General features: G+C 53.8%; 3 protein-coding genes and 1 pseudogene across 16 annotated transcripts in view; 1 reads left to right on the forward strand and 3 right to left on the reverse strand.

Moving 5' to 3' along the window:
- Window positions 1–5629, forward strand: part of HNRNPAB (heterogeneous nuclear ribonucleoprotein A/B) — a 22785-nt gene extending 17156 nt beyond the window's left edge. For all 6 annotated transcript variants that reach the window (XM_037060871.1, XM_037060877.1, XM_037060874.1 and 3 more), the window contains one exon: window positions 2262–5629. In XM_037060871.1, coding sequence (XP_036916766.1) covers window positions 2262–2434 — 173 coding nt within the window. In that variant the 3' untranslated portion in view covers window positions 2435–5629. The remainder of the gene's footprint in view (window positions 1–2261) is intronic.
- The window catches only part of PHYKPL (5-phosphohydroxy-L-lysine phospho-lyase), a 23836-nt gene extending 3423 nt beyond the window's left edge, over window positions 1–20413 (reverse strand). For 2 of the 5 annotated variants that reach the window (XM_037060870.1, XM_037060867.1), the window contains exons 1-11: window positions 20306–20413; window positions 19373–19491; window positions 18174–18333; window positions 15016–15090; window positions 14373–14460; window positions 14180–14296; window positions 12752–12834; window positions 12271–12496; window positions 2933–3087; window positions 2420–2509; window positions 698–828 (exon numbers count right to left, since the gene is read on the reverse strand). In XM_037060870.1, the coding sequence (XP_036916765.1) occupies window positions 698–828; window positions 2420–2509; window positions 2933–3087; window positions 12271–12496; window positions 12752–12834; window positions 14180–14296; window positions 14373–14460; window positions 15016–15090; window positions 18174–18333; window positions 19373–19491; window positions 20306–20364 (1303 nt within the window). In that variant the 5' untranslated portion in view covers window positions 20365–20413. Of the gene's footprint in view, window positions 1–697; window positions 829–2419; window positions 2510–2932; window positions 3088–12270; window positions 12497–12751; window positions 12835–14179; window positions 14297–14372; window positions 14461–15015; window positions 15091–18173; window positions 18334–19372; window positions 20254–20305 lie in introns of those variants that run through there. The other 3 variants (XM_037060869.1, XM_037060866.1, XM_037060868.1) reach the window with 3 other exon arrangements.
- Window positions 6748–6901, reverse strand: LOC118997284 (uncharacterized; annotated as a pseudogene).
- Window positions 20414–24760: 4347 nt separating the features above from the next.
- Window positions 24761–26101, reverse strand: part of COL23A1 (collagen type XXIII alpha 1 chain) — a 278632-nt gene continuing 277291 nt past the window's right edge. For all 5 annotated transcript variants that reach the window (XM_037060883.1, XM_037060881.1, XM_037060882.1 and 2 more), the window contains 2 exons: window positions 26049–26087; window positions 24761–25759 (listed from right to left, as the gene is read on the reverse strand). In XM_037060883.1, the coding sequence (XP_036916778.1) occupies window positions 25757–25759; window positions 26049–26087 (42 nt within the window). In that variant the 3' untranslated portion in view covers window positions 24761–25756. The remainder of the gene's footprint in view (window positions 25760–26048; window positions 26088–26101) is intronic.

The following is a 26101-nucleotide window of genomic DNA, read 5'->3' on the forward strand; positions in this document are numbered from 1 at the left end:
TGTTTCCTGAGACTCCAGACTCGACTGGAGGCTCCTCTGTATAGGACATCTAACCAGTTCTGTGTCCCACCTCACTCAGGTCTTGTACCGCCTGCAGTTGTTTGCGGTAGGGGTAGCCCTTAGCTCCTATGCCCTGGGGACAGCAATGAAACACCCCAGATGGGAGGAGGGACTTTGCCTACTGTGGGCCACCCCCACAGAATGCTGCGTGCACAGGCATGTCTTGATTTGTTGAGGTCTTGTAAGTGGATTCAGGGCAGACTAGGGATGGGAAGAATTTCATTTTGTGTTCAGCCTGCATGCAGATTTCAGCCACACTAGCTGTTGGGTGACCCTTAGCTCAAGTAAAACAAAGTTCCTGCCATTTATTTACATTTCACAGTGGCTTTCAGGCTACTTGGATGCGGTGTAGGTTCTGATGGCTGGGTTCATGAGCCCACGCTTTGGTTTCCTTTGTTTCGCATCTCACAGTGGAGCCTGCTCCGCCAGATGGGGGATGGCCCAGCTCTCCCACCTGCCCAGGACTAGGGGAGGCCTGGACCAATAGCACTCCTTTCCACTTAGCTCCTTGTTCCCTGCACTGTCCAGAGGACATCCGGCCCAGCCACGGAGCCCCTCCCTGGTCATGCTGGAAGGTTCTAGTTGCTGGCTCCAGTTCTAAAGATGTGGTCCACTGTCCCTTGGGCTTCAGGCTCACCTGTTAGGATGGCATCCAGCTTTGCCACCACATGTTGTACATTGTCCAGGCTGAAGCACATTGGGGGCTTAAACTTCAGGACGTTCCTCCCGGGGCCATCAGTGCTCAGCAGAATGTGACTTTCTTTTAGCCTGTAGGACAGGACACAGCAGGGCCCTTTACGTGGCCTCCAAGGCCTTCCTCAGCCTGGCTTTGTCCTCCTGGCCAAGACTCAAGTGATAATGCCCTTGGAACCCTCTACATGTTAGCCCCCCTCCTTCCCCACCAGGCACCCCCTGCAAAACTCATGCCCATCCATGGTGGCCTGGCCTCGAAGGCCTGCCTGGGGTGCTCTCCACCTGACCCCACTGCTCCCAAGAGCAGGGGCCGCATCTCACTTATTCCTGGAGTCCGTCTCGTCTTAGCTAAGGCTAGCCCCAGGGCTATAGTGTGGTTTCATTTTATACGTGGTTTATACGATGTGTGGCTTACTTCAGGTGGACGGGAATGTCCATCACTACATAGTCGTCTAATGAACTCCATGTACCCCCACCTGGCCTCAGTAACTTCCTGCTCTGCACACAGGCAATTTTGCAATATCAGACAGCACTGTCTGTTTTTATTTGCAGTTCTTTTTAGGGTGACTTTACCCTAATGTTATTGCTGGTACCTAAGAATCATTTTTAGTATTCCACACTTAATACTTTAACTTAGGAAGGTATTTTGGCCACTGAGAGAAGGGGTCTGATGTGATTGTATTTACACTCAACCCCCACACTCTTAAGAATTTTTGTTATTTTTGAACCATGCTGTCCCTTAGTCTGTCATCTTGCTTTCTCCCATCCTGTTCTCCCTGGCATTACGGCTGTGCTTAGGAAGAGCAAGGTCAGGACTTCGAATTGAGCTCTGCCACCCACTGGCAGGGTAGGGTGTGTGCAAGTGACACACCGGTTATTGGCCCCTTTCCTCACTGAATTGGAGAAAGTGCCAGGGTGGCTGTGCGAAGTCAGGCTAGGCCTTCAATCTAACTCCCCGCTTCCTGCCAGCCGTGCTGGATTCGAGTCTGGGGGTGGGGTGGAGTGAATGGGCAGATACGGCTGACCATCAGTGAGTAGGCAGAGACTGGATGGCTGCTTTGGAGGTGTGAGTCCAAAAACCGCGTGGTAGGGAAGATTATACAGAAATTTGTACTGTTCATGTGAATATCGAACGATAACACACATTTCCCAAGGGTTTTCTGAGGTGGTGGTAGTGAGAAATGGAGATCAAGGGGGAAGGGTCTTAAGGCTGGGGTCCTGCTTGGGTTCAAGGGGAAGAAATGTGAACTGGGTGGGGTGGGGCGGCTTCTGAGTCTGGAGGTGCTGCTCCATCCACCTGCCCAGCCAGACGGGCAGGGGCCCTGTATCTGGGGTCCTGGCACAGCCCTGGAGAAGCTGCTTCCCTGGGGCAGCCAGGGTCTGACCCTGGGCAGCTCTGGCATCTTGGCAGAGTGGGTGCTCAGACTGGCAGTGGCCCACTCCCATCTGAAACGTTGGCTGCCAGGCACAGGGCACAGAGCTGACCGGGCCGCTTTCTCTGTCTGCAGACCTCAGTCAAGGGGATGCACGGACTGGCTTCCCCTTCCCCCTTCAGAGGTCCAGAGTGCCCTGGAACACAGTGGATGGAAGGAGAGGCAAGAGGCAGGCTCCTTTGTCGGTCAGGGCCCTACACACTGCAAAGGCAACTTGTTTGAAGAAAAAGTACCTGGACACCAAGTAGTCAGCCTCTTTGGTGGCTGGTGTCCTTGTGGCCTCATCTTTGATCAGATCCACACCAATGAAGAGCCCGACGCCCCTGGAGCAGAAGGCGACATCTCAGGAGGCCAGGCCTGAGGGGACCATGGGCGTTGCCCTTGCCCTCTGCCAAGCCCCATCAGAAAGTCCACCGGGGCTTGTACCTCTGCCTCCTTGGGAGACAGGGCCACAGGAAATGTGATGTGTGTGTGTGTGACAATTCCAGGAAGTCACTGCAATGGGGAAGGGCCCTTGCTATGGACAGAGGGAAGCCTGGGGGCCTGAGCTACTTGATCCCGGCTTTTCCCCCCTCCTAAAAGTGCCATCTAGGGTGACAGCCATTCTCAGTGCTTCAGTCCAAAATGAGTGGAGAGCAAAGTTCCCACCACCCCAGGGGTCAGGTGGTCAGGCGGTGAGAGGAGGAGTGGACAGGCCTCGGGTGAACACTTGGTTAGGGGGCAGTGACTGCTGCCCTGAGCCTCACCTGACATCCCCGATGATGGGGTGTTTGGCCTTTTGCTGCCTCAGAAGCTCCATCAGGAAGCTGCCCACATGGGCAGCATGAGCCTGCAGCTGCTCCTTCTGCAAGACATCCAGGACGGCCAGCCCCACTGCACAGGACACTGGGCTACCCCCAAACTGAGCCAGGGGCAAAGGGCATGTCAGGTGTCCAGCAGAGTGAGCCATGCCCAGGGAGGATGAGGGCACCGGAACTGCCCACACACTCCAAGGCAAGTGATAGCACAGGCATAGCACAGGCTTCAACAGTAAATGGGGTTCTGGGGGCCCTGTGGGCTGTCCCACCTCTCCAGGTGCTAATGTGACTCACCCAGTGCAAGGGCAAGTGCTCCCAGGGTGCAGTGGGTGCAGTGGGAGCCCTGAGAAGCTGCAGAGCCAGAGGAAACATGGCGTGGGCATGCCCAATGAGCTGGTTTCGGTTCCAGAGGCATTAGGGTCCTATCTCATGGGCTGGGCCCAGACCCACAGCATTGGGCCAGTGCTGGTCACTTCCAAGGAGGGCTGAGAGCCCCGTGCCAGAGCCACCTGGGAAGCCTCTGAGCCTATGGGTCTGCTGGGTGGACCCAGGACAGATTTGAGGGCACAGACTAAGCTGACTGAGTGTGAGCCATGGGTGGTCTGAAGATGTATTTTGTTTCACTTTGGCATTATGAAAAGTTTTGAATTGGGTATGAATAAGATAACACAAAAATGATTTTTGACTTGTACCTGGCCCATCTGGCTACCTTGGTATTGGCTGTTCCTTCAGGTACCCTGGGTACTTGGGTTCACTTCTCCACCTGGCCCTGCAGGTGGTCTGAGTGGGGACTGGAGAGAGCAAAAACAAGTGTTTTTCCGCAGACCATGTTTTTTTGTTTTGTGTTGGATGACTTTTTCCTTAAACTAAAAAAAAAAAAAAACCCTAATGGAGGTACAGTTTACATAAAGTAAACGGCATATATTCAAAGTGCATACGGTCATCCACCACTTAAAGACATGGATACGTGTGGTGATTTTGTCATTGCATGAATGTCATAGAATGCACTTAATACAAACACATGGTATAGCCTGGAGCTCTAGGGAAGGAAAAAGAATTGGTTGAAATATCCCCGTGATAAAAGACATTAACAGGAGAAAAAACAACAGTTGAATAACATGTATATTCAACTGTACACATAGGAGAGACCAAGGAAAACTGAGTAAGTCACCAAAATGGCAAAGGCCACCACCTTAAATACCATCTCTAGTTGAAGACAAAAAAGACAATGGGGTGGGGGCGGGAGCCAGTTAAGGGAGGTGACCTGGAGAAGCACAGTAGAGGCGGACAAGGCCATAAGGCAGATTGAAGTTGCTTCTGCATTGATGCGAGTTTCTAGAGGTAAGGTCACCCTCTTGGTACAGAGGAAAGACACCCTTACAAATGGAGATTTCCCTAATAAAGGTAGCTTACATGTGGGTCACTTCTACCTGGTTTTCAGAGCTTTCTCTCAAATCTGCTTCTTAAAATTAACTGGCCTAAAATAATCTGTATGCCAAAGAAATACATTTTGGGAGGGTAAATTCTGTTCTGTAGCCCCTAGGCTACAAAGCTGGCACTATGGACTGACTGGTAGGCGGTGGTAATGCAGCTTTCAGAGTTTGTGTAGTAGGTTTGTTAGCAGTGCTGTGACGTCACGGGACAGTAGGCATTTTGCAGCTCCGTAATCTTGCGGGACCACCATCTTGTATGCTATAGACACAAAAATGGGTCCTATGGACAAGCCACCTCACAGTGACCTGATTGTAAATTCCTAACTGGGCAGGTCATGCCCCAGGCCTAGTAACTTGTTTTTTTAGACTTTAGTAGAAGGTTTACCTTTGCTTTAAGCCAGCCCTACCCATTGTTTCTGTGTGATCGTTAACTCGATTTTGAAATAAACCACTCTCAAGAAAGCACATAACCTGTTAGAAAGCGCTATCCTGTAATCTAGTCCCCACCTTGCTTTCTCCCACCTTCGTGAAATGCTTCTTAGTTCCCTCCTTAATTCCAAATGCATAAAAGATGCAAAATGCTATTCTTAGAACCATTTTTCTCTGTTGAGATCTTGCTTCCAGATGTATCCTATATTTGGCTCTAATATTTTTGTTTTAATTTTTCTATTTCTCAATTACAGTTGACATTAAATATATTAGTTTCAGGTATACAGCATTGTGGTTAGACGTACAATTTTGGCTCAAATAATTTTTTATAAAAATTCAAAATTCTCTACAGGTTCTTATGTCAACAATGTGGTCTGTTGACCAAAACAGTACATGGTTCATGACTGTAGTTCAGAATGATTCAACAAGTGTAAAACTAGAACCTCTGACACAGCGAGGACACAGACATTTCCATCACTCCCCAGAGTTCCTTGTGCTCTCTTCCACTGCTGGCTCAGGCAGCCACTGACCTGCTTTCTGACTGCAGTTTTGCCTTTTCCAGAATGTCATATGAATGGAGTCACAGAATATGTACTCTGTGCTTCACTTCTGCTCAATGTGTTTGAAATTTATCCACATTGTATATATCAGTAGTTTGCTCATTTTATGGTTGCATAATATTCCACTGTATGGGCATACCACAATTTGTCCAGTCTCCTGTTGACGAACCCTTGGGTTATTTTGACTTTCAGCTATTAAGAATAAAACTAATTTATAAAAAGTCTCTAAACGTATGTTCTCATTTCTGTTGGTTTAAATACCTAGGAGTGAAAGAAAGTGCTGGATTATATGATAAACATAACATTTATAAAAAACGTTTCCAAAGTAGTGGTGCTACTATTTTCTCACTGTTAGTCTTACAAAATTCCAGTAGTTCTACATCCTTAAAAAACATCTGGGATTGTCAGTCTCTCTAACTGCGGCCGTGCTGATGGGTGTGTACTGGTAGTGTGTAGACCGTCCCGAAGATGTGCGTGCAGAGCCTGGTGCTCGAGATCACAAAGAGCTATCTAGGTGATTCTGTGTGAGGCAGGTTTACGGCATGTCCACGGCATGTCCAGAACAAACTGGAATGGACACAGGATGTATTGAGGCTGCTTACTGTGTATTACTGACCACGAGCTTGTTAGAAGGCGGGGCATCTTTGGTTTAGAATCGTGACCTGGTCAAGGTGCTTAGCTAGCACAATAAAGAGATCTTTCCACCAGTGTCACCTGGAGGGACAACAAAGAAAATGAACAAACTCTTTGACATAGTCCTGGAAATCTAAAAGGCTGTGGATGTGTGTAGGGATTATGCTTAAAGCTAAATTCATGTTCAGGGAAGATCTAGAAAGCTCTGAACTCACACCACTGGCTATCTTGAGGCTCTGAAGGAGGAGGAAGTAAACACTAAGACTGTTGCAAAGTGCTTGGCTGAGTGTTGACGCATACCCTACCATGTGCCCCCACACACCAGCCCTCGTCCAAGGCTGAGAGACTCTTGGTCCCAGGTGTTTAAGGCGATGTCTACCCAACCGTTACATTGTCACTAAGATAACCAAGCAGAGACTCCAGTGCCTGTGCATGACAAAACACACAAAATTAATAGGGTTCCTTCAAAAAAGGCAGTACCCAAAGAACAAAAAGCAACAAACCACGAGGAGGGAAAATGATTTCCAAAGTTGCCATGTTATTTAAAATGTCCAGTTTTCAGCAAAAACAAACATGCAAAGTGTCAACACAAGGAAATGTCGAAGCTGGTAGAGAATTTTTATAACGCTTTATCTGAGCCAAAACTGACGACAATGCCAGGAAGCAAGATCTCCAATACCCCAGAGAATGAGTTTTGCAGATTTTTTTCCTGGAGAGTGCAAATGCAGCCCCCTCTACACAAATGCACTGCATTCCCCACATCTGGGGAAATCGCAGGGGTCAGTCATCCAGAGTCCAGCAGATGAACCTCGCCCCAGGAAAACTGCCTTCGCAACGTGCTGTCTCCCCTGCCACGTAAGTACTGCAGTTTCTTCCATGCATTTGAAATTAAGGAAGGAACGTAAGGAAGGTGGTGACTGGGTTCTGGTGGTGATTTCTACCACATGAAGGTAGAAAGCAAGGTGGGGATTGGGTTATAGGACTGATCACCGTATTTTTCGGACCATAAGGCACAACTAGGTTTTAGAGGAGGAAAATAGGGGGAAAATTATTGAAGCAAAGAATGTGGTAAAGTACTGAATAACAAATAACTATTTCACCAATGTAAATGTAAACAGCAGCAGCATTAACAACCATTATTCCTCCCCAATTGGGGCAGGGGTGGAGGAGAAAAGTGTGTCTCATAGTCTGAAAAATAAGGTAGATGCTCTTTTAAGGGTGGTCGAGGGTAACTGCTGGCATCGAAAAGGTGTTGACCTAGATGCACACGCATTTTACAGTGTGTGGGTTCTGTCCCGACGAAGACAGAATCGGTGACTTCAGCTTTCCCAACAGCAGCACTGCATGCTGGGTGGAAGTGGACAGAGCTTTAAAGCACTGAAGGAAAATAGCTAGGACCTAGGTTTTATATTTAGCAAAAACATTTAAATAGGAGGGTCTGATGAAGATATTCTTAGGCATACAAGACCTCAGAAGGTTTGCAACATAAAGGCTTGCACTGAAAATAATTTGGGATGAGATATTTTAATAACATACTTAAAGTAGAAAAGATGAGCTACAAAAATGTATTAAACTTGTTATGTTAATCTGTTAGCAACGGGCTTAAATATAGCAATAGTTACATTAAATTTAAATTGTCTAAAGTCATCACTTTAATATCAAATATTAACAGATTTGGACAAAAAGCCACGTTTTAGGTATATGCAGGGTAAAAGAAACACCTCACCGTGAGGACAACCTAGGTCGAAAGTAGAAGGGTGGAAAAATACCGACCAGCCAAAAGGAAGCTGGAGTCGCTTTATAGTATCAGATAAAATAAAATTGAAGAACCACACGATTAGGAATGGAAAATGATTACTCCACCGGAAAAAAGATTCAATTCCTGGGAAACTGGACAGCCACATGCAAGAGAGAGACAGGAGCGGAACAGGACCACACAGAAAATCACCCGGATGCTGGCACGTCAGACCCGACTGTAAAACTACAAGAAGGCGCAGCTGGTGAGCTCCTCGACGTGTCTTGGCTTTTTAGATTTCATGTCAGAAGCAAAGGCAACAAAGACAGAAATGAACTAGTGGGACCACATCCAACTAAAAAGCCGCTGCACAGAAAAGGAAACAGGTGATGAAATGAAAAGCCAATCAACCAAGTGGGAAAAATATCTGTAAATCGTTATTTGATAAGGAGATAATGTCTAAAATATATAAAGAATTCACATAACTCCATAGCACAAACTCCCAAAGAATATGGTTCAAAAAACTGGCAAAGGATCTGAATAGACGTTTTTACACAGAAGACACAGACGGCCAACAGATACACAAGGCTGCTCAGGATCACTAGTCATCAGGGAAATGCGAATTGAAACTGCAGTGAGAGGCCGCCATCAGAAGACGAGGAACAAGGCACGCTGGCGAGGGTGCCGAGAGAAGGAGCCTCTGCGCACAGTTGGTGGGAATGTAAATTTTCCACTACGGAAAGCAGTGTGGAGGTTCCTCAGAAAATTAAAAATGGTGCTGTGATACGACCCAGCAGTTCTACTTCTCGGTATTTATATGAAGGGAATGACGCCAGCATCTCAGATACTTGGAGCCCACATTCACTGCAGCGTTACTTACAATGGCCAAGACCTGGAGGCAGGCACCCTAAGTGTCCATCGATGGGTGGGTGAGTAGATAAAGAGGTGGTATATATTTATATAAACATATGTAAGTATTTGCCGTAAAAAGGAAATCATTCCGTTTTCAACAACACACTTTCATACCTTGAGGGCACTATTCTAAGTGAAATAAATCAGGGAGAGGAAAACACCGTATAATCTCACGTACATGTGCAATCTAACAACCCCGCCAAAACAGAAAATCACACTCTTAGACATGGCACAGACTGGTGGTTGCCAGAGGTGGGGGTGGGCAAAATGCGTGAAGATGGTCAAAAGGTACAAACTTTGTTATAAAATACGTCCTGGGAATATAATGTACAGCATGGTGATGATCGTTAATAATACTCTAATGTGTTTCAGTTTTTAAAATGTTCTCTAGCTTTTTTCTTTGTGCTGTCTTTTCATAAAAACATTTTTATTTATTCATTTTTAGAGAGAGGGGAAGGGAAGGAGAAAGAGTGGGAGAGAAACATCTGTGTGGTTGCCTCTCATGTGTCCCCTACTGGCCACCTGGCCTGCAACCCAGGCATGTGCCCTGACTAGGAATTGAACTGGCAACCCTTTGCTTCACAGGCCCATCCTCAATCCACTGAGCTACACCAGCCAGGGCTAATGTGTTTCACTTTTTATTTGACTGCTTTTATTTATTGATTTGAGAGAGAGACAGAAACATGTATATGTTGTTTTACTTATGTATTCATTGGTTGATTCTTGATGTGCCCTAACTGGGGATCGAACTCACAACCTTGGCATATTAGGATGATTCTCTAACCAACTTAGTTAGCCGACCAGGATCTCTGTATTGTATTTTCAAAGTCTCTAAGAGAGCAGATCTTAAAAGTCCTCATCACAAGAAAAGAAATTTGTAACTACAGTGATGGATGTTAAGTAATTGTGATGATCATTTTATAAAATACACAAATATTGAATCATGTGGTACACCTGAAACTAACATAATATTATGCCAATTATACCCAAATTTAAAGATCTGATTCTGAATGAACCTACAGAAATAAAACCTCAAAATCACTCATATAGGCATACACACACACACACATGCAGTCACCCCCACCACAGAACCCATAAAAGGAAAGCACTAGTAACTCAATGAAAACACGGGCAAAAGAAAAAGCAGGCGCTTCAGAGAAGAGGGAACGCACGGCCAATAAACCTAAGAAGAGATGCTTCACATAACTTGAAATGGAGTGGTGAATCGAGAACATTCCGGATTCGAGGGGATGCACTGCCTGGCACAACAGAAGAGGGTGCTGGCTGAATCGTTCACACCAGTGGGCGGGGCGCTACCTTGTGGCCTACTTTGGAACCAGGTGTCGCCGGCTCAGAATGGATGTGAACAGGGACCCACCACCTCCGCTCTTGGGCTGCCCTGGGAACACTCTCACCTGAGAACGACGAGACTCACAAAATGATTCACAGCGGCAGTGCTCCTAACAGCAACAACCGTGGGGATGACGGCGAAGCACAATTAACCCCAGCAGTTTGCACAACGGGACATTGTTACAGCGCAGTCACAGCAAATGAACTTCAGGGACAAGCAGTGTGACTCTCAGGANATCGAGAACATTCCGGATTTGAGGGGATGCACTGCCTGGCACAACAGAAGAGGGTGCTGGCTGAATCGTTCACACCAGTGGGCGGGGCGCTACCTTGTGGCCTACTTTGGAACCAGGTGTCGCCGCCTCAGAATGGATGTGAACAGGGACCCACCACCTCCGCTCCTGGGCTGCCCTGGGAACACTCTCACCTGAGAACGACGAGACTCACAAAATGATTCACAGCGGCAGTGCTCCTAACAGCAACAACCGTGGGGATGACGGCGAAGCACAATTAACCCCAGCAGTTTGCACAACGGGACATTGTTATAGCGCAGTCACAGCAAATGAACTTCAGGGACAAGCAGTGTGACTCTCAGGATTGTGCTGTCAGGTAAACAAGTCCCCAGAGACCAGACCCACAGCGGGACACGCTCCTCTCAAAGCTGGAAAATGAGAGTGACCGCTGGACACGGGGCGCTAGTGAGGGCTGCCTGGGTGGCGGGACAGCAGAAGCAGCCATAGGGACAGACGGACGCAGGCTCTGGTTGAGGTCCTCACTTCTGTTTGGGACGACGACCTCTATCAGGTCAAGCTGATGAACCGAAACAGGGAGGTGTGGGAGCAGGTGGTGAGCCGTGCACAAAAGTCCTCTGTCGTCAGGGGACTGACGACCTAGTCTGCATGGACTTCAGCGAGACTACAAACCCAGGCTCGGGCTCCAGTGGGCATGCTCACCCAACACAACAACATAGCACAACGCACTGCTTCCTCCTCATCCTCCTGCGCCTGCACGAAGCATCCCTTGCTCCCTTTCTCTGTCCCCATGCTGTGTCCCCAGTGCACTGTGAACACACTACTTCCAAGAGATCAGAGGGTCTAGGAGCCTGTCCTCCCCCCCCAACCCCCACCCTGAGCAGTGAACTTGTCCAGGGCAGAGGCTCTGTGTACAGGTGAGTGGGGCACAGAGGGACAGCTTGTTGAGAGCACTGGCCTTCACCCTCAGACCTCTGCCAAGGCCCAACCATCCTGCCAAACCCTGGAAGCCGGCAGGCCTTGGCTCAAACCGCCTCTTTCCTGGGAGGTCACAGTGAGTTCTTCCCCTCGACGTACTGCCCTTCCCAATTCTTCCCCATGGCCCATGCCCAGATCTGGGCTCCTCCTCTCTCCGCTGGACCAGTGGCTGACCTCTTGTCTTTCTCCACACGGACAACAGAGGTCCTTCTAAAGCATAGGTACACCTAACCTTGTTTTATCTGGCCCAACACCTCGTTTCTACCCAGCAGCTGCACAGAGCTCTTGTTTAACTGTTAAGGAGTTGCATTTACACGGTCCTCAAGTTACATTCGGCCCTTTGAAGGGAACCACGAGGCTGATGTGGTCCCAGGAGAAAATGAGTGTGATGCCCCTGCAGTGTATTTCAGATCGAGCCTCTCCCCGATGAAGCACTTCCCTGGCTCCTCGATGTCCTGAAGAGCAGTTCAGGCGCCTTGGATCTTTACCGAGAGGCTGCCTGGTGGCCACCATGCCCCCTCACCCACCACACAACTGTGTTCTGGGTGCCCCAGGATGCGCTTCACTGGGGGAAGCTCTCCACCCTGCAGCGCAAGGTCGGGGAGCCACGCCCTCCTCTAGGTCCAAGGGCAGGGTGGACTCTAACCCCAGGGCACACCACCCCAGTAGGGGTGCTCCTCCAGTACCTCACTCAGCTCTTAGCACAAGGCCTTGCACACAGTAGGCAGCTTGTGCTGGAAGGAAGGGGGCCTCTTGTTCTTCTACATATTTCATAGGCATATTTTGCCTCGGCTTTTAGGTTGATGCGAATTTTAAAGGGGGTTTATGTTTTTTCCTCTGACTTGCTGTAACTCTCCCTGGGCTTCCACCTGCCCCAACAGCACCCCAGGCAGTGTCCTTGTGGCGGAACAGCGCCAAGTCCCTGGCCTTTGCTCATTAACGACAAGTGGGTTGCCAGGGCCCTTCCAGACCCTCAGTCCTCCCTGGCCCTGGAGCCTCCACTCACCGTATTGAAGTACTCGACACCGGTGGCTTCGAATGCCCTTGCCACAGCCTGGGTCGTGGCCACACAGGCTACGGGGTGGCCATTGCCAATGGACTTGCCCATGGTGACAATGTCGGGGACAAAGTCTTCCCCCTGCAGCTGGAAGGCCCAGAAGTGCTTGCCTACGCGGCCAAAGCCCACTTGAATCTCGTCCGCGACAAAGACCCCTCCGGCCCTGCGGATGTGCCTGCACAGAGGACACAGGGCTGATGGGCGGGGCTGTGGCCAGAGGGGCCTGAGCAGGAGCAGGGAGGCCTTGGGCTGGCTCTGCCTATGGTAAGATCGAGGCCTTAGGCAGATGGCTGGCTTTCTAGGGGGTCACTTTTTTCAGGGGCTCTGAAAAATCTGCGGAGCAGGTGAGGCTGAAGTTGGGATGTGGAACAGAGGTTGGGAAACCCCATTACAGGCTTGGCCTCCTGGGCCGCCCCTGGCACCTACTCACTTCGCCACTTCCTGGAAGTAACCAGCAGGGGGAATGATCTGCCCCCCAACACTGGGCAGCGACTCGGCGAAGAAGGCAGCAATCTGTGGACGACAGGGGATGTGGGGACACTGAGGTGCAGGTGCTGAGGGGCAAGCGGAGACAGTTCTGCTAATGCTGGCTCCAAACAGCGAGTTACTGTCATCGCCATGGCCCCAGTTCACTCACCACATCCCATCTGAGGGTGACTCAGCTTTCTTTCAGGGCTCAGTCCAACTCGGATTGCCTGGAAGCCCCAGACTCCTGTGCTTGGCAGGCTCCAGACAAAATGCACTCATCCCCACCCTGTCCCCAGGCCTCTGACCTAGAACAGAAATGCGGCCCCATTCCTGACCCAGCCCTTCCTCCACCAGTCAGCGCAGTCGGCGTCCTTTTGTGCCACCCCTGCACCCACTCCCTCCCACCACTGGGTCGTCTGCTGGTTGCTGCCCTGCCCCACAGGTGCGGGCCACATGGGCCTTCGGACTGGATGCCTCTCCCAGCTGTCCACCCGCCACTGGGAGGTGCCTCAACCCTGGCACTAAGCTTGTAGTATTTAAAACCCTCCGTGACCCCTTCTGTTCCCAGCACTGACTCCCAAACTGTGCTCTGCCATGGAGTTGCTTCAGAGGCAACTGTGGGATGAGGGAAAAGGCCGGCGAGGTGGCAAACCAGTCCCCTACCCCTCTGCCACCAGAGCAGCTGCTTTCCTGGCTTTATAGATGTGGGTGTAGAGCATCAGAAACACGTGGGCCAGGCCCCCCAGGTCTGGCTCTGCCACCAGTTCTGGCCTTGTGGCCTGCCGGTCTCTGTGGTGTGTGCTGTCACTCCCGCGAGGCCTTCCTGTCACCGAGGCTGCTGGTCTTCCAGGATGCGGCAAATCTGCGCTGTCTCGACTCTCTCTGTCTCCACAACACTGGCCTGGCCTGGGCCCCCTCATTGCTTACACGCCCTTGGGCTGGCCCCATTCAAGTGCACCCAGGTCTTATTACCGTCCGTCTTAAAATCCCTCCAAGGTCAGCCATGGCCTCCAGACCCTCAGCCTGCACTTGTAGGCTTGCAGCACCGGGTCGATTGCCTCTCCAGGCCTGCCTTGTGCCCGCTCAGCCTGGCCCCACACTCACGTGGTTCCTCACCTCGACGCAGGGTGTTTAGGGTGCCTTCCCTCTTCTGCCCCTGAGCCCACCTCGACTGGCTAACTCCTACTCACCTTCCATCACTGAAGTCAGGCAGCACCTCCAAGGACCCTCCTTCACACCCACATGGGGGCAGCCTGGGCCCTGGGGCTCCTGTGACGTCCAGACACACCCCTGGTCCCGAGTCTCTTGGGGCTCCAGTACCTAGCACCAGCTGGCAATGGGGGAGCGGCATTGGCCCTTGGCAGGACTGGACCGGCGCAGATGCGGTTACCTGCCTGCCCTGCGCCTGAGCACTGCTGACCACATGCTTCACCTCTCTGGCATAGGCCTCAGCTGGGCTGGGGTGGTCCTCCCGGTAGAGGCCCCGGTAGGTGTCTGGGAGAGGTGCCTGTGGGGAGTGACAGCGCCATGTCACCCAGGCTGGGTGTGGGCACTGACCTGTCACCCCCTTGGGCTGTGCGTACCACGTGGACCCACTCCTTCTGGCCATCCAGGTCCCGGAATTTGTACGGGCTGATGTCGGTCAGGGAGCTCAGGTGGCCATGGTAAGCGCTGGGGAGGAGAGGGGGGGCGGGCTCAGGTCCAGGTGGCCTGCATCTCTGGCCTGGCCTTGACAACCGTCTGCCCTCCCTAGGAGACACACCTTTCTGACACAGCCCTGGGTCCTCGGGCCAAGGACAAGCACAGGCCGCAGAGTCTGTAAAACCTCCAGTGAGGCCGCTTACTCGCTGTGTAACGGGGGTAACTAGGCTCCCTGGGGCCAGTCCTCTCCTCTCAAAGTGGGGCTTCTCTTCAGGGTTGTAATGAACCGTCCACACATTAAGGTTCCGACCCTGGGCCTCGCACGGCATGCGATCAATACGTGGAAGCCACTGTTGGACCAGCTTCAATGCCTCAAATGTGGGAGCAACCCCCTCCTCGCTGCCAGAGCTTTCTCAGCTCCCCAGAAGCTGCCCTCCGAGCAGAGAGATCAGGCAAAGGCCCCCCTGGTGTGTGTGGGGGTGTCTCTGTAGCCACAGCCCTGCCCTTCCTGCCCAGGGCACCGGAAGCCAGAGCCTCACTGACCCCCACCAGGTGGCAGACCCAGGCTTTGGGAATGACACTTACTGCTCCAACACCACCACATCCCAGTGTCGTGTGTACTGGCGGGCCAGCCTCAGGGCCAGGTCGTTGGCCTCCGACCTGTGGTGGAAAAGGAGGGCGCCAGCTGCCACCTCTCCGAGGGCTGTCCGTCCTGGCACCCTGCTACCTCCAGAGAAGCCCAGAGGGGAGGGGGAGCCCTGCCAGCAGCCAGAACACTTTTGGGACCCCATTCATTGGTCATTCAGTAAAAATTCATCAAATACCTGACTTGCACTAGGAGCAAGGGGGCAAAACAGTAAAACAGATACGTGTCCTGAAAGCCAAGCCAACAAAACCCAAGGAAAGAAAGAACCATCATGCTGGTAAGTGCCCTACGAGAACCGGAGGGGGTCCTGCTTTAGATGAGGGGGTGTTCCAGGCTGAATGGTGTCCTGCAAAGTTCCTAGGTTGAACTTCTACCTCCCAGCACCTCAGAATGCACCTGTATGTGCAGACAGGGCCTTAAAGAGGTGAGAGAGTTAACATGGGGCCATTAGGATGGCCTTCATCCAACCTCAGTGATGTCCTTACAAGGAGGAGAAGTCTGGGCGTAGATACATCAGGGGCTGGTGGGCACAGAGGACAGACTGTGTGAAGGCAGTGAGGCGGCCACCTGTGAACCAAGGGGAGCCCATGAAGAAACCAAACATGCGGATGCCCCGGCCCCGGCCCCCAGGGGTCTGGGCAGGGCTCTGTGAGGGGGCAGCACCTGCGCTGCCTCCGGGGGGTGGGGGGCAGGGTCCGGCACAGTGGGTGGCATGTGCCAAGGCCTGGGGTCAGACAAGAGCTCACTGTGCTCAGAAACCAAGGGGGGGACGGCGAGGCCAGAGTGGGGCAGCAGTGGGGGGACATTCAGGGCCATCTTCATGGTGCCTTGGACGGAGCCTGGATTCTCTTCTTAGGGCTGGACAAAGCTGCCAGAGTTTCAATCACAGAAGAGACATGACCCAGCTTCCACGTGAGGGGGAAGCCTCTGGCCCTGACTAATGGAGTAGAAGGGAATTAAAGTGGAAGTGAATCCTCTAGGCTTGTCAACTCTCGTACACTGCCCTTCTTCCATTGACAGTAGTCATAAAATGAAAAAAACACACTAATGCAATGAAAAAAAAAGTGGAAGTGAGGAGACCAAGGACATGACCAAGGCCATGCAGCGAGAGCATGTGGTAGCCATGGAGATGGACAGAGGTGTCCTGGAGACAGCTGAGACGGGCCCGAGGTAAGACTGGGAGGCAGGTGTCTGCCTTGAACAGAGGCGATGGTACTGCCATCGATGAGATGAGACCAGTGTGAGGTGGTAGTGAGGGGGATGTCCTCCTGGGAAGGTCTGGGGTAGGTGCCTGGGAAAGCGAGGGACAGCCAGGGCCACGGTCCCACCCCAGGTATCGGCAGAAGATGATCACCTCCTCACTGTCTTTCCAACACACAGAGTTGGAGATGTTCAAGAAGTCAAATGGGCCCTGACCAGTGTGACTCAGTGGGTTGGGCACTGCAATGCAAACTGAAAAGGGGCCACTCCGATTTCTGGTCAGGGCACAAGCCTGGGCTGTGGGCCAGGACCTTAGTTGAGGGGGTGTGAGAGGCAGCTGATAGGTGTTTCTCTCCCTCTCTTTCTCCTTTCCCCTCTTTTAAATAAATTCTTAAAACAAAACAAAAAAGAAAACAGAGGTCAAGTGGGGGTTTAGAACCATGAGGCTGGAACACACGGGAAGCATCTGGGCTTGAGACACAAACTGGGGAGTCACCGGCACGCAGTGACATGTAATCCCAGGGGAACAGATGAGATCGGGAAAGGAGAGGGCCCAGAGAGGACCTGCCCTACAGAACAGAGGACTCAGCAAAGGAGACAGGAGGGCTGGCCGGAAGCTGGGGAAGCTGGAGCATGCAGTGTACTACAGGCAAGACCAGAGCACTTCTAGCGAGAGTGGTAACTGAGACACAGCAAGACAAGGGCAGCAAGGAGCCCACTGGATTTGGCCACACGGAAGTCGCTGGAATCTACAGAGTTAATCTGGCGGAGTAACCCAGCAAATTCCCTTCTTCCACTGCCAGGGAAGTCCCCACTCCTGGTCCAGCTCCCCACTCTTCCCAGAGAGGTCCCCATTCTGGCTCCCACTCCCTTGTGGATGGATGGCCCTGGGCAAGCTAGTTCCTTTTTTTGAATTGCTGTTTCCTTATCTGTAAATTGAAGGTGTAAATTCTGTTTCCTAGAAATCACCATGCAGGAGAGAATGACAAATGCACTATACAAACAGCAATGGCGATGATAATAATAGTTACTAGGACCTAAGTGCCTCAACCTACGGCGTGTTGAAATGTTCTCTCCCAGGATGCTGGCCTGCTTCTGTGCACACGTCATCATCTGCCACTGCTGTCCCCAATGCCACTCCTCAGTGGGAGCTGCCATCACCTGCCACCTGGCTGCTGAAATGGCATCCCATGGTGACCACTCTAGCTCTCCCCCAGCCCCAGTGACATCACTCGTAGTTTCAAGACCCTCCGACAACTTCCAATGCTCTTAGGATGCAAACAGACTCTACTTGGCCGCTGAGGCCCTGGCTGAGGGGGCCCTGCGTCCCTCCCCAGTGTCTGCTCACACCTTCCCTCCCTCATCGGCCGCCTTGCAGTTCCTCAGGTGGGCTGGGCTGCAGGGCCTCTGCACAGGCTGCCCCATGTGGTGGGAACCTTGACAAACACACCTGTCTCCCAGGCAGCTCTCAGTCTCGTGTCCTTCCTTCCCTGGCCCTCCAGAGCAGGCCTGGTCTGCTTCTATGCCTCTGGAGATCCTGTACTTTTCCTCCGGGGAATGACCCACCCCCACATAATGTTTCATTTTTTGGAAGAATCACTTGAGGTTTTCTTACTGAGTAAGCAGGGATTTGGCTGCAGTCCCAGCACTGTGCCTGTGTATTCCCAAGGCAGAAATACAGGAAGACATTATCTTGGTGAGCCCTGCCAACGATCCTGGAAGGGAGGCAATGGCACCTTTTACTAAGAGACCAAGCAACTGGGTCGCCAGAGTAAGCACAGGGTCTCCAGCTGGGAAGCCCAGGCACCTGCCCAGCGAGGGCTGCCTCTTCTTCTGTCCACATCCGGTCGGCTCCACTCTGCTTGTCTTGCGTGGGGGCTGGCCATGGGGCACTTACCCAGAATTCAGGAAATAGAACACACAGAGCGGCTCTGGCAGGGTCTCGGACAGCCTCTGTGCAAAATCCACGACGTTGTCGTGCAGGTACCGGCTGTTGGTGTTGAGCACTTGGTTCTGTTCGTGTGCGGCTTGGACCACACGAGGGTGGCAGTGTCCGACTGGAAGAAGGCCACCTTCATCACACACCTGACTCCGCCCAAATGATCCTACCAGGCCTCCCCATCCCTGATCTGAATGCCCAGCTGGGGGAGACACAGTTATGGAGGGAGAGGTGGATAGGAAAAAGGGGGTCTGAAGACAGAGGTGGGAGACAGATATCCGTTCTGGAAAAGGGAGACCTAGAAAGGAGTCCCTGAGGTTCCGGCAGAGGAAAAGTTCTCTGGCAGAAACCTACTTAGAGACCCATATCTTTGGTGGGGTGGGGGTGTCTGGCAGTGGGCTGGACCTGCCCAGTCAGTGGGGGGGGGGGGGGGCTGGAGGTAATTACTGCCAAAGGCCAAAGATGCTGCTATCAGCGAGCTCTCACTGGGAGCTCTCGCTGGGAGCTCACCAGGTGGCAGGCACTCAAAGCAAATTATGTGAGTTAATGCAATCCTCCAAAACACTCTGAGGTGGGTACCTTGCATTATCATGCCTATTTTGCAGATGAGCAAACTGAGAAACAGAGAATTAAGTCATTTGCCTACGATTACAGAGTCAACATGTGAAGGACAGGGGTATGAACCCAGGCGCACTGGTACTAGAGCCCCTGCTCCTAGCCTCCACTTTATTAACCTCCCAGGTACCTGCTGAATGGCAGTCCGCTTTCCCCCCCATTAGATCCCCATCTGGATAACTGAACTCCTACCTCGGTTTCCTTGCCCAGGACCTGAGATGGTCACTAGGGTTGAGCCCTGCCATGACCCCCAGCACTTGGCCAGGGGAGCCCATTGCTAGTCGAGGCTGGGCTGACTGCTGCTCTCTGAGCTTGAGGTCAGTCCCAAGTGGAACTGGACTCCTGGACCTGGGTCTCTGACTGCCACCCGGTTTAGCACCGCTCCTGCACGGAAATGTTTACAGCTACACCAGAAAGACTGGGCCTCCTCTGCTCAGTTCTCCCCAAGTGCTCCAGCCTCTCTGAACCTCAGGATCCCCCTTGGACCAGGTCACAGCCCTGGCCTCCGCTCCTGCCCCACCAGCCTGCGGGATGGTACTGACCGTGAGCCACATTGTTGATGCAATCGATGTACTCCGCCCCCTGTTCATCATACATGTACTGTCCTTGGCCCCGGACAATCTTAATAGGATCCTCAGGAAAAAAGAGTTTGCAGGAAGAGCTGTGGGGACAGGCCAAAACAGGGCACAGCCACGCCTGAAGACCTAAAGGGAGAAGCCCACCCATCACAGCTCCCCCCTTTCGATTTCTGGAAAGGACAAAAGCTGGAAGGCCATCGAGCTGCCTCCTGCCTCCAGGCCCCCACTCCGCAGGTGAGACTGGAAAGGAGGAAAAGGAGGGGGTAAGCAGTTGGGAGGTTACGTGGTTCCGGTACCCTTGAATCCTCGGAAAAGGGGGCCGCTGAGACCTTCAGGGCTCCTCCCTTAGGCAGTGTTTCTCTGTAGGGGTGGGAGTGAGGGGGGCACCCCAGCAGGTGGCTGGCGCGGGCCCTCAGGGGTTCTTGCCAGCCCAGTTACGCGGCTGTCCAGCCGGCTGCAACTCCAAACTCCAGCCAGAGGCTACCTCGCGCCCCGCCAAAAGCCCCTGGCGCACGTCCAGGGCGGAGGTTCTCTGAAGCTGCCAGTAAAACGGCTCCCCGTCCCCACCCCGCGTCTCCACTTCCGTCCCTGAAGGAGTCCCGCCCAGGCCAGACCAGGCCCTCCCAGGTGCCAGGCAAGGGCCTTCTCGGAGAGAAAGGCCGCGGAGAGGTTGCGGAAGGGCCTGGCTCCTGAGCCGCAGGGCGGGCCGAGGGGACGGCCGCAGCTGGCGCGGGCAGGGGGAGCGGATGCCCGGACGCACCGCGCGGGGCCGAGTCTCCGAGACCTGGGAAACTAGAGCCGGGCGGGGTCGCCCGGGCTCGGGGCTGCGAGCCGCGGACTCCGCGCAGGACGTGCGTGCGTCGTGCGTGCGCGCGGCCCGCGCCGCCTTGTCGATACCTGAGCAGCCGCTGCCGAAGAGCCAGGGTGGCCGCCTTCCCGCGCGGATCCGAGGCCATGACGCGCAGCGGCAGTCTTCGGAGAGGAAGGCCAAGGGCGCCGGGGCCCGCCCGGCCCCGCCCCGCCCCGCCCCTCTGCCGCCCCGCCCCCGCCTGCGGCCAGTTTCGTGAGTGAATTCCCTCCGTGAGCGAGCCCAGTGGGCTCCCCACAGCGTAGTGGTTCTGTGGACGGCGCCGTGCGGGAGTGGGATCTGTGCTGCCCCAGCCGGAGGCGTACCTGGGACTCGCCCTGCGGGCCAGGGCGGGTTCCTTCCCTCGAAGGGTCCTCGTGTGAGCCCGCCGCGGCTCTTGCCGCCGAACGGGCTCTGAGGTCCGTAGGCCTCGCCCAGGACCCCGGCTCAGTTTCTGAGTAGCCTTCCCAGCGCGTAAGTTGGGACGGGCTGTGAACGGTTCCTGGGACCCCAGGCGGGGTGAACGGGAGCCGTGTTCGCGCTAAGGGAGTTGGTCATAGAGTGTTCAGGCAGGAGGAGGCTGGGGGCGCTCCTGCAGCTTTGCCCTCAGACACACAGCGAGTGGGCAGCACAGGCCTCAGTCCACTCAGGTGGGCCCGGATCCCAGCCCAGGGGCCGCGAGAGCAGACAGATCCTCTCCAGGGGTGGAGGCCTGGGACTTTGTGCCTTGATGAACCCAAAGAACAAGGGGTCACAGCCCCCCTGCTTTGCTCCCTCGTTGCTGAGTTCTTCATCTCTTACCCCATAAAAATGTAAAATGTTTATTAAGGCATTAATTAACACTTGGAGTTGCTTTTTTCTCTTTCTTTTTAAAAACGATTTCATTTATTTAATTTTAGAGAGAGGGAAGGGAGGGAGAAAGAGAGGGAAACATTAGTATGTGGTTGCCTTTCAGGCGCGCCCCCTACTGGGGACCTGGCCCACAAGCCAGGCACGTGCCCTGACTGGGAATTGAACCAGCAACTCCTCGCTCTGCAGTGCTCAATCCACTGAGCCACGCCAGCCAGCTTTTCTTCTTTCTACAAAGAAGAAAATTTTATGGTTTGTAACATATACAAACCATAAAATTTTACCGTTTTCTGTGTGTTCACTTTGTGCAGCCATCACTACCATTCACCTCCAGAACTTTTCTCATCTGCTAAACTGGATGGTGTTTCTTACATTTTTTCCCAGTTAGCCATAATTGTGCCTCAGATAAACCTCATTGGCTATGATACTGCCACTGTGCAAAGCTAAAAGTTTCTTACTTTTAACTGTAAAATGGTATATGGAACCTTATGTATGATTCTTGAAAAAAAATTTCTCCCCAATTAACCAAACATGCTGCCCACATAACAGGGCAGGGGAACTTGACCCTCAGAAAAGAAGTACAGGCCACAGGCAACCCTTTGGGGCCCTGGCTTGAGCCCAAACACAAGCCTGCCTTGTGGCCCCAGCTCGGAGCAGTTAGGTTGGCTCAGTGTTTTCCGGCCTGAGGGTCAAGGCTGCAGCCAGTCCTAGCCCACACCTCATTCACTCCGGACGTCCAGGGCTAAGCCTCCAGCTGGACTGTTTTCTGGGCCAAGAGTATCTATAACAAAGGCGGGACAACACCAGGAAGCCTCTCCTTCCTGCTCAAAAAAGCCCATCATCCCTGCCTCTGGCCCCAGGCTAAGCACTCCTATATCCATTTTCTCAGTGGTCCCCAGCCTTTGGGCACCAGGGATGAGTGTTGTGGAAGACCCACAGACTGGGTGTGGGGGTGATGGGGGTGGTTTCAGGATGATTCCAGCACGTTACATTCAAGCTCACCGCCTGATGTGTGGCCCGGTTCCTAATAGTCTCGGCCTAGTACCAGCCCTTGCCCTGAAAAGTTGGGGACCTGCATTTTCTCAGGCCCACCCTTCTAGGGGCCAGTGGAGGCTGAGAGGGCAGGGAATGGGAGGCAGTGGCCAGTCTGAGCCCGGGGCATGGTGTTCTCAAGGCAGGCAGCACGGGCGTTCCCAGGGAGATGGTTCATCATGGTGCAGGACTGTCGTGCATTTCAGTGCATTTCAGATGTCTGGTATCCCTGGGCCTGCCCGTCGAATGCCAGGAGTGGCCCCTAGTCATGGTGACAGCCAGGAGCAGGAGGAGGGAGACCTGGGTGAGCCCCCTCCTCTGAGGGGTCAGGAATTTTTGTGATTAGTTTAGCTGCCATGGAACCAGCAGAACTCAATAAGTGTGCTTCCCTCTCTTCTGGAAGGGGGCAGTTTTTTGGCATTGAGATGTGAAGCCCTTGGTCCTTGGGGCTCAGCCGTGAGGCAGGGCACTCACCCATGTCTGAGCCGGGACCTTGAGCAAGTCATTCACTCTTCTATAGTTTCTCATACACACCCAAGTTCTTAGAGCAATTTCTAGGCTCTAAAATGGCAAGTTTGCAGACCTTAGGATATGGCGTGTGAGGCCATGAGGGGGCAGCAGTGGGCCACAAATAGCCTGTCTTGCCCGCAGGAGTAGCAGAAGGACCTCCCTCTGATGTGTGTGTGGGGAGGGGGAACATTCGGTTTCCTCTACCCAGAGAATCTGTCTGCCAATCACCCAGCAGCTGCTGCTCAGCAGCCTGTGCCCTGACAAGCAATTACAAAAGACAGTTCTGGTGTTTCTCCCTGGGCCGATGAGGACCCCTCAGAGCCTCCATCTCCTCACATGTCCAGTGGAGGTGGCAACACGAACCACAAATGCACCCTCCTCCATGGGTTGGTGGGGGCCCTGAGGTTCCTGTGTGAAGGGAAGAGCGAGTTGCAAATGGTAAAGTGCGGTTGGTTTGTGAGGTTCTGCTGGGACAGCAAAGGGCACTTGGACAGCCTGCGACCTCATCGGTCGTCATGGCCCCACTATTTCCCATCCTCTTCACATTGCTGGCTTCCCTAGTGACCCAGACTGGCAGGCTGAGCAGTGGGCCCGCCCTGCACTGCCAGCAGCTTAGGGAGACAGAGGCGTGGACTTGACATATTCCTTACTCTCCGCCCGGTGCGGCTGGGCCTCTTCCATGCAGTGAGGAGGCCACAGATTGGGGGCTTGGGGGGCTGCACAAACTGCAGCTCTCCTCAGGCCTCAGTCCTTGGAGGGAGAGGGCCTGAGACACCATCACTGCAGGCTCCTCCCTGTCTGCACAGCCCTGGATGTGCTTGGTTTTGTCATCTGTGCGATGGGCACAGTAGCTGGACCCCTCTCAGGGTTGTTCAAAGGACCAGCTGGAATGAGTGATGTAGACACGCTTTGCAAGTCTCTGGCCCTTGCTTGGTCTTGGAGTGGGGAGGAGCATGAGCACTCGGAACTTTGGGAGCTGCCAGCTGCCTGGCCTGCCTGGGTTCTCCGTGTGTTCCACGCAGCTGGTCCCCACTAACTGCCGTCGGAGACCAGGCGTCACTGTCCCTTTGTACAGGTGAGGTGGCAGGCGGAGTTCCCTAAGAGGGCTACAACCAGATCTTCATTTTCTCCTTAAAATGTGTTGACACTTTGCCCTTGAATTGGAAGTCAACCACTGACTGTGCCAGGAAGTGGCACCGTGTGACTTCTGAGGCTCGGCCATAAAAGGTGACACAGCTTCCCCTGGTTTGTCCACCCTCAGAGTCCTGCAGCTGTGCTGTGAGGAGCCCAGACCACAGGGAGAGGCCCAGGGTGGGGGGAAGGGTCAGGCCAGTTTCCACCCGCTGGACTGCCCTCGACTCAGTTATCTCGAGTTAATTGGAACTCTCTCCCACTGCGCACAGTAGGCATTGGCGCCAGCCACAGAGGCCGGTGGTCAGACTGACCCTCCTACGCCTGGGAGCAGCCTGCCCTTTACCTGACCCCCTTGGCTCACATCCTGGAGCTCTGAGGCACCCGCCTAGAAGGACAAGAAACTAACCCTCCTGGTCCCCTCACAAACCCCACCCTTTTTCTTTTAAAAACCCCATTCCTGCCTCCCCTGGGGATGCAGTCGATCCCGACTCAGCCGGCCTGTGAGTGCAGCATCAAATCATGATGCTCGGATCAGATCACCTGCCTCCTCCCGCCCTATTTCTCCTGCATTTCCAACAGCGGGTGTTCTGGCCACCTGACCCCCCAGCTGACAGCCAGCGCCAGCCAACTGCCGGCTGCAGGGGACCGTGCGCCACGGCCGCCCGGTGGAGCCCAGCAACCCTAGCGCTGTCAGAGTGTGGAGGACTGTTGTCTTAAGGCAGCAGCATGTGTTGGGGTGATTTTCTACACGGCAGTCACTGGCCCCCAGCTCACGGATGTGACTGGCCAGGGCGCTCTGTTGGTATGTGTCTTCCAAGCTCCCAACCCCGTCTTTGCCCTGACCTTGAACTACTTCCTCTGGTGTCAGGGGTGCTCTGACCCAGGGAGAGTGTCCCTTGCCCCTCCCCACATTGCATTGGCCAGGGTGGGGCCCGAGCAGAGGTGCCCGGGGCGGTCTGCAAGGATAGGCGCACCCAGACATCAGTCCATGGTTTATTACACACAGCAGTGTCCACCTACACAGAGAGGGGAGGCAAGTGGCGGGCCAGAGCTGGTGGCTGGGGACCTTTGTCAGAGGTGGGAAAGCCCTCTAAGATGGCCGATGCGCAGGTTGCAGGCCCCCTGCTGAGGCCACCAGGACCCCACCCTGCTGTTTCTTCATCTGACAGTGCACCCAGAGGACCTGAGTTCTCCTGGGAGGGAGACTGGGGCCAGTGACACCCAAACTGTGAGCTGGAGGCCCATCTCCCCAGGCTGGCAAAGTCCCATCACACCCCTGCTCTGGATTGGGGCCGGGGGAGGCAGGCAGGAAGCAGTAGCCAGTCCAGCCTGGGTCTTTCCATCCTCCACACTGGGGGACCTGCAGCTAGGTCCACAGGGTGGTGACCACAGTGCTTGGCCTGTCCTCCCAGCCAGAGGACATGTGTTCTTGTCCAGGCTGGCTTCCTGAGGCCTACTGAACTTGGAGAGCCAGACCTGCCTGGGGCAGGAGTCTTGCCCTGCCCTGATGAGCCCAGGGTCCAGGAGGGCCTGGCAGGATGGACAGCTGGCTCTGGCTGGAGAGGCCAGGATCAGATGCAGGGACCATCCATGTCCCAGGTGGTCCCCAAGGCTTTGAAGCTTCAGGGGGCAGGCTCTTGTAGGGCATCTGGGCAGCTGGAGTCTGCTATCAGGAAACGGAAGGCCCCACCCTGGGTCTGTGCAGCCTTGCCTGAGCCAGGCACCTTCACCTTTGTCTCCTTCCAAAGGCCAGTGGGTGCCCCTCCAGCGCGCAGTTCTCTGACTGGCCCATCTGCGTGCCTGCCAGCGCCACACGCTGGTTTTTCTGGGGTGGGGCCTGGCACGTGCTCAAAGGTTGGAGGTCATAGGCAGTGAGTCCCGTGAAAGAAGATCAATATATTACTGTTTTGTTTTTACAAAAATTAGAAATGTCCACGTGTCCGCATCTGTACAGGTTGCGAGCTGGGTGCTGAGGATCACTGGAGAAGGAGGGAGAGACTAAAGGTGAGGAGGGGTGTCGGGCCTCTGGGGCTCCCCTCTGGGCCAAGTGCTGAGTGGGCTTGTGCGACCAGCAGGGGGTGCTGTGCATAATCAGCCAGGACTGTGGCCCCAGCCTCAGGCCACATGTCAGGAGAGGTAAAGCTATGCTCGTGACATAGAAGCCTGGCTGTTCAGTCACTGTGTAGGGAGCCAAAGACAGCCACCCTCAGGGCCCCTCTTGTGCCCCGACTCCTCCCAGCCCTTCCTGGAGACTTCCCCGCAAGATACCTGATGCCAGCAGCCAGGGATGGGCAGCCCGTCGGTGCCCTGAAAAGGAGGAA

This window comes from Sturnira hondurensis, unplaced genomic scaffold (assembly GCF_014824575.4).
Source record: "Sturnira hondurensis isolate 20B ecotype Veracruz unplaced genomic scaffold, ASM1482457v3 Scaffold0012984, whole genome shotgun sequence".
Classification (NCBI taxonomy): Eukaryota; Metazoa; Chordata; class Mammalia; order Chiroptera; family Phyllostomidae; genus Sturnira; species Sturnira hondurensis.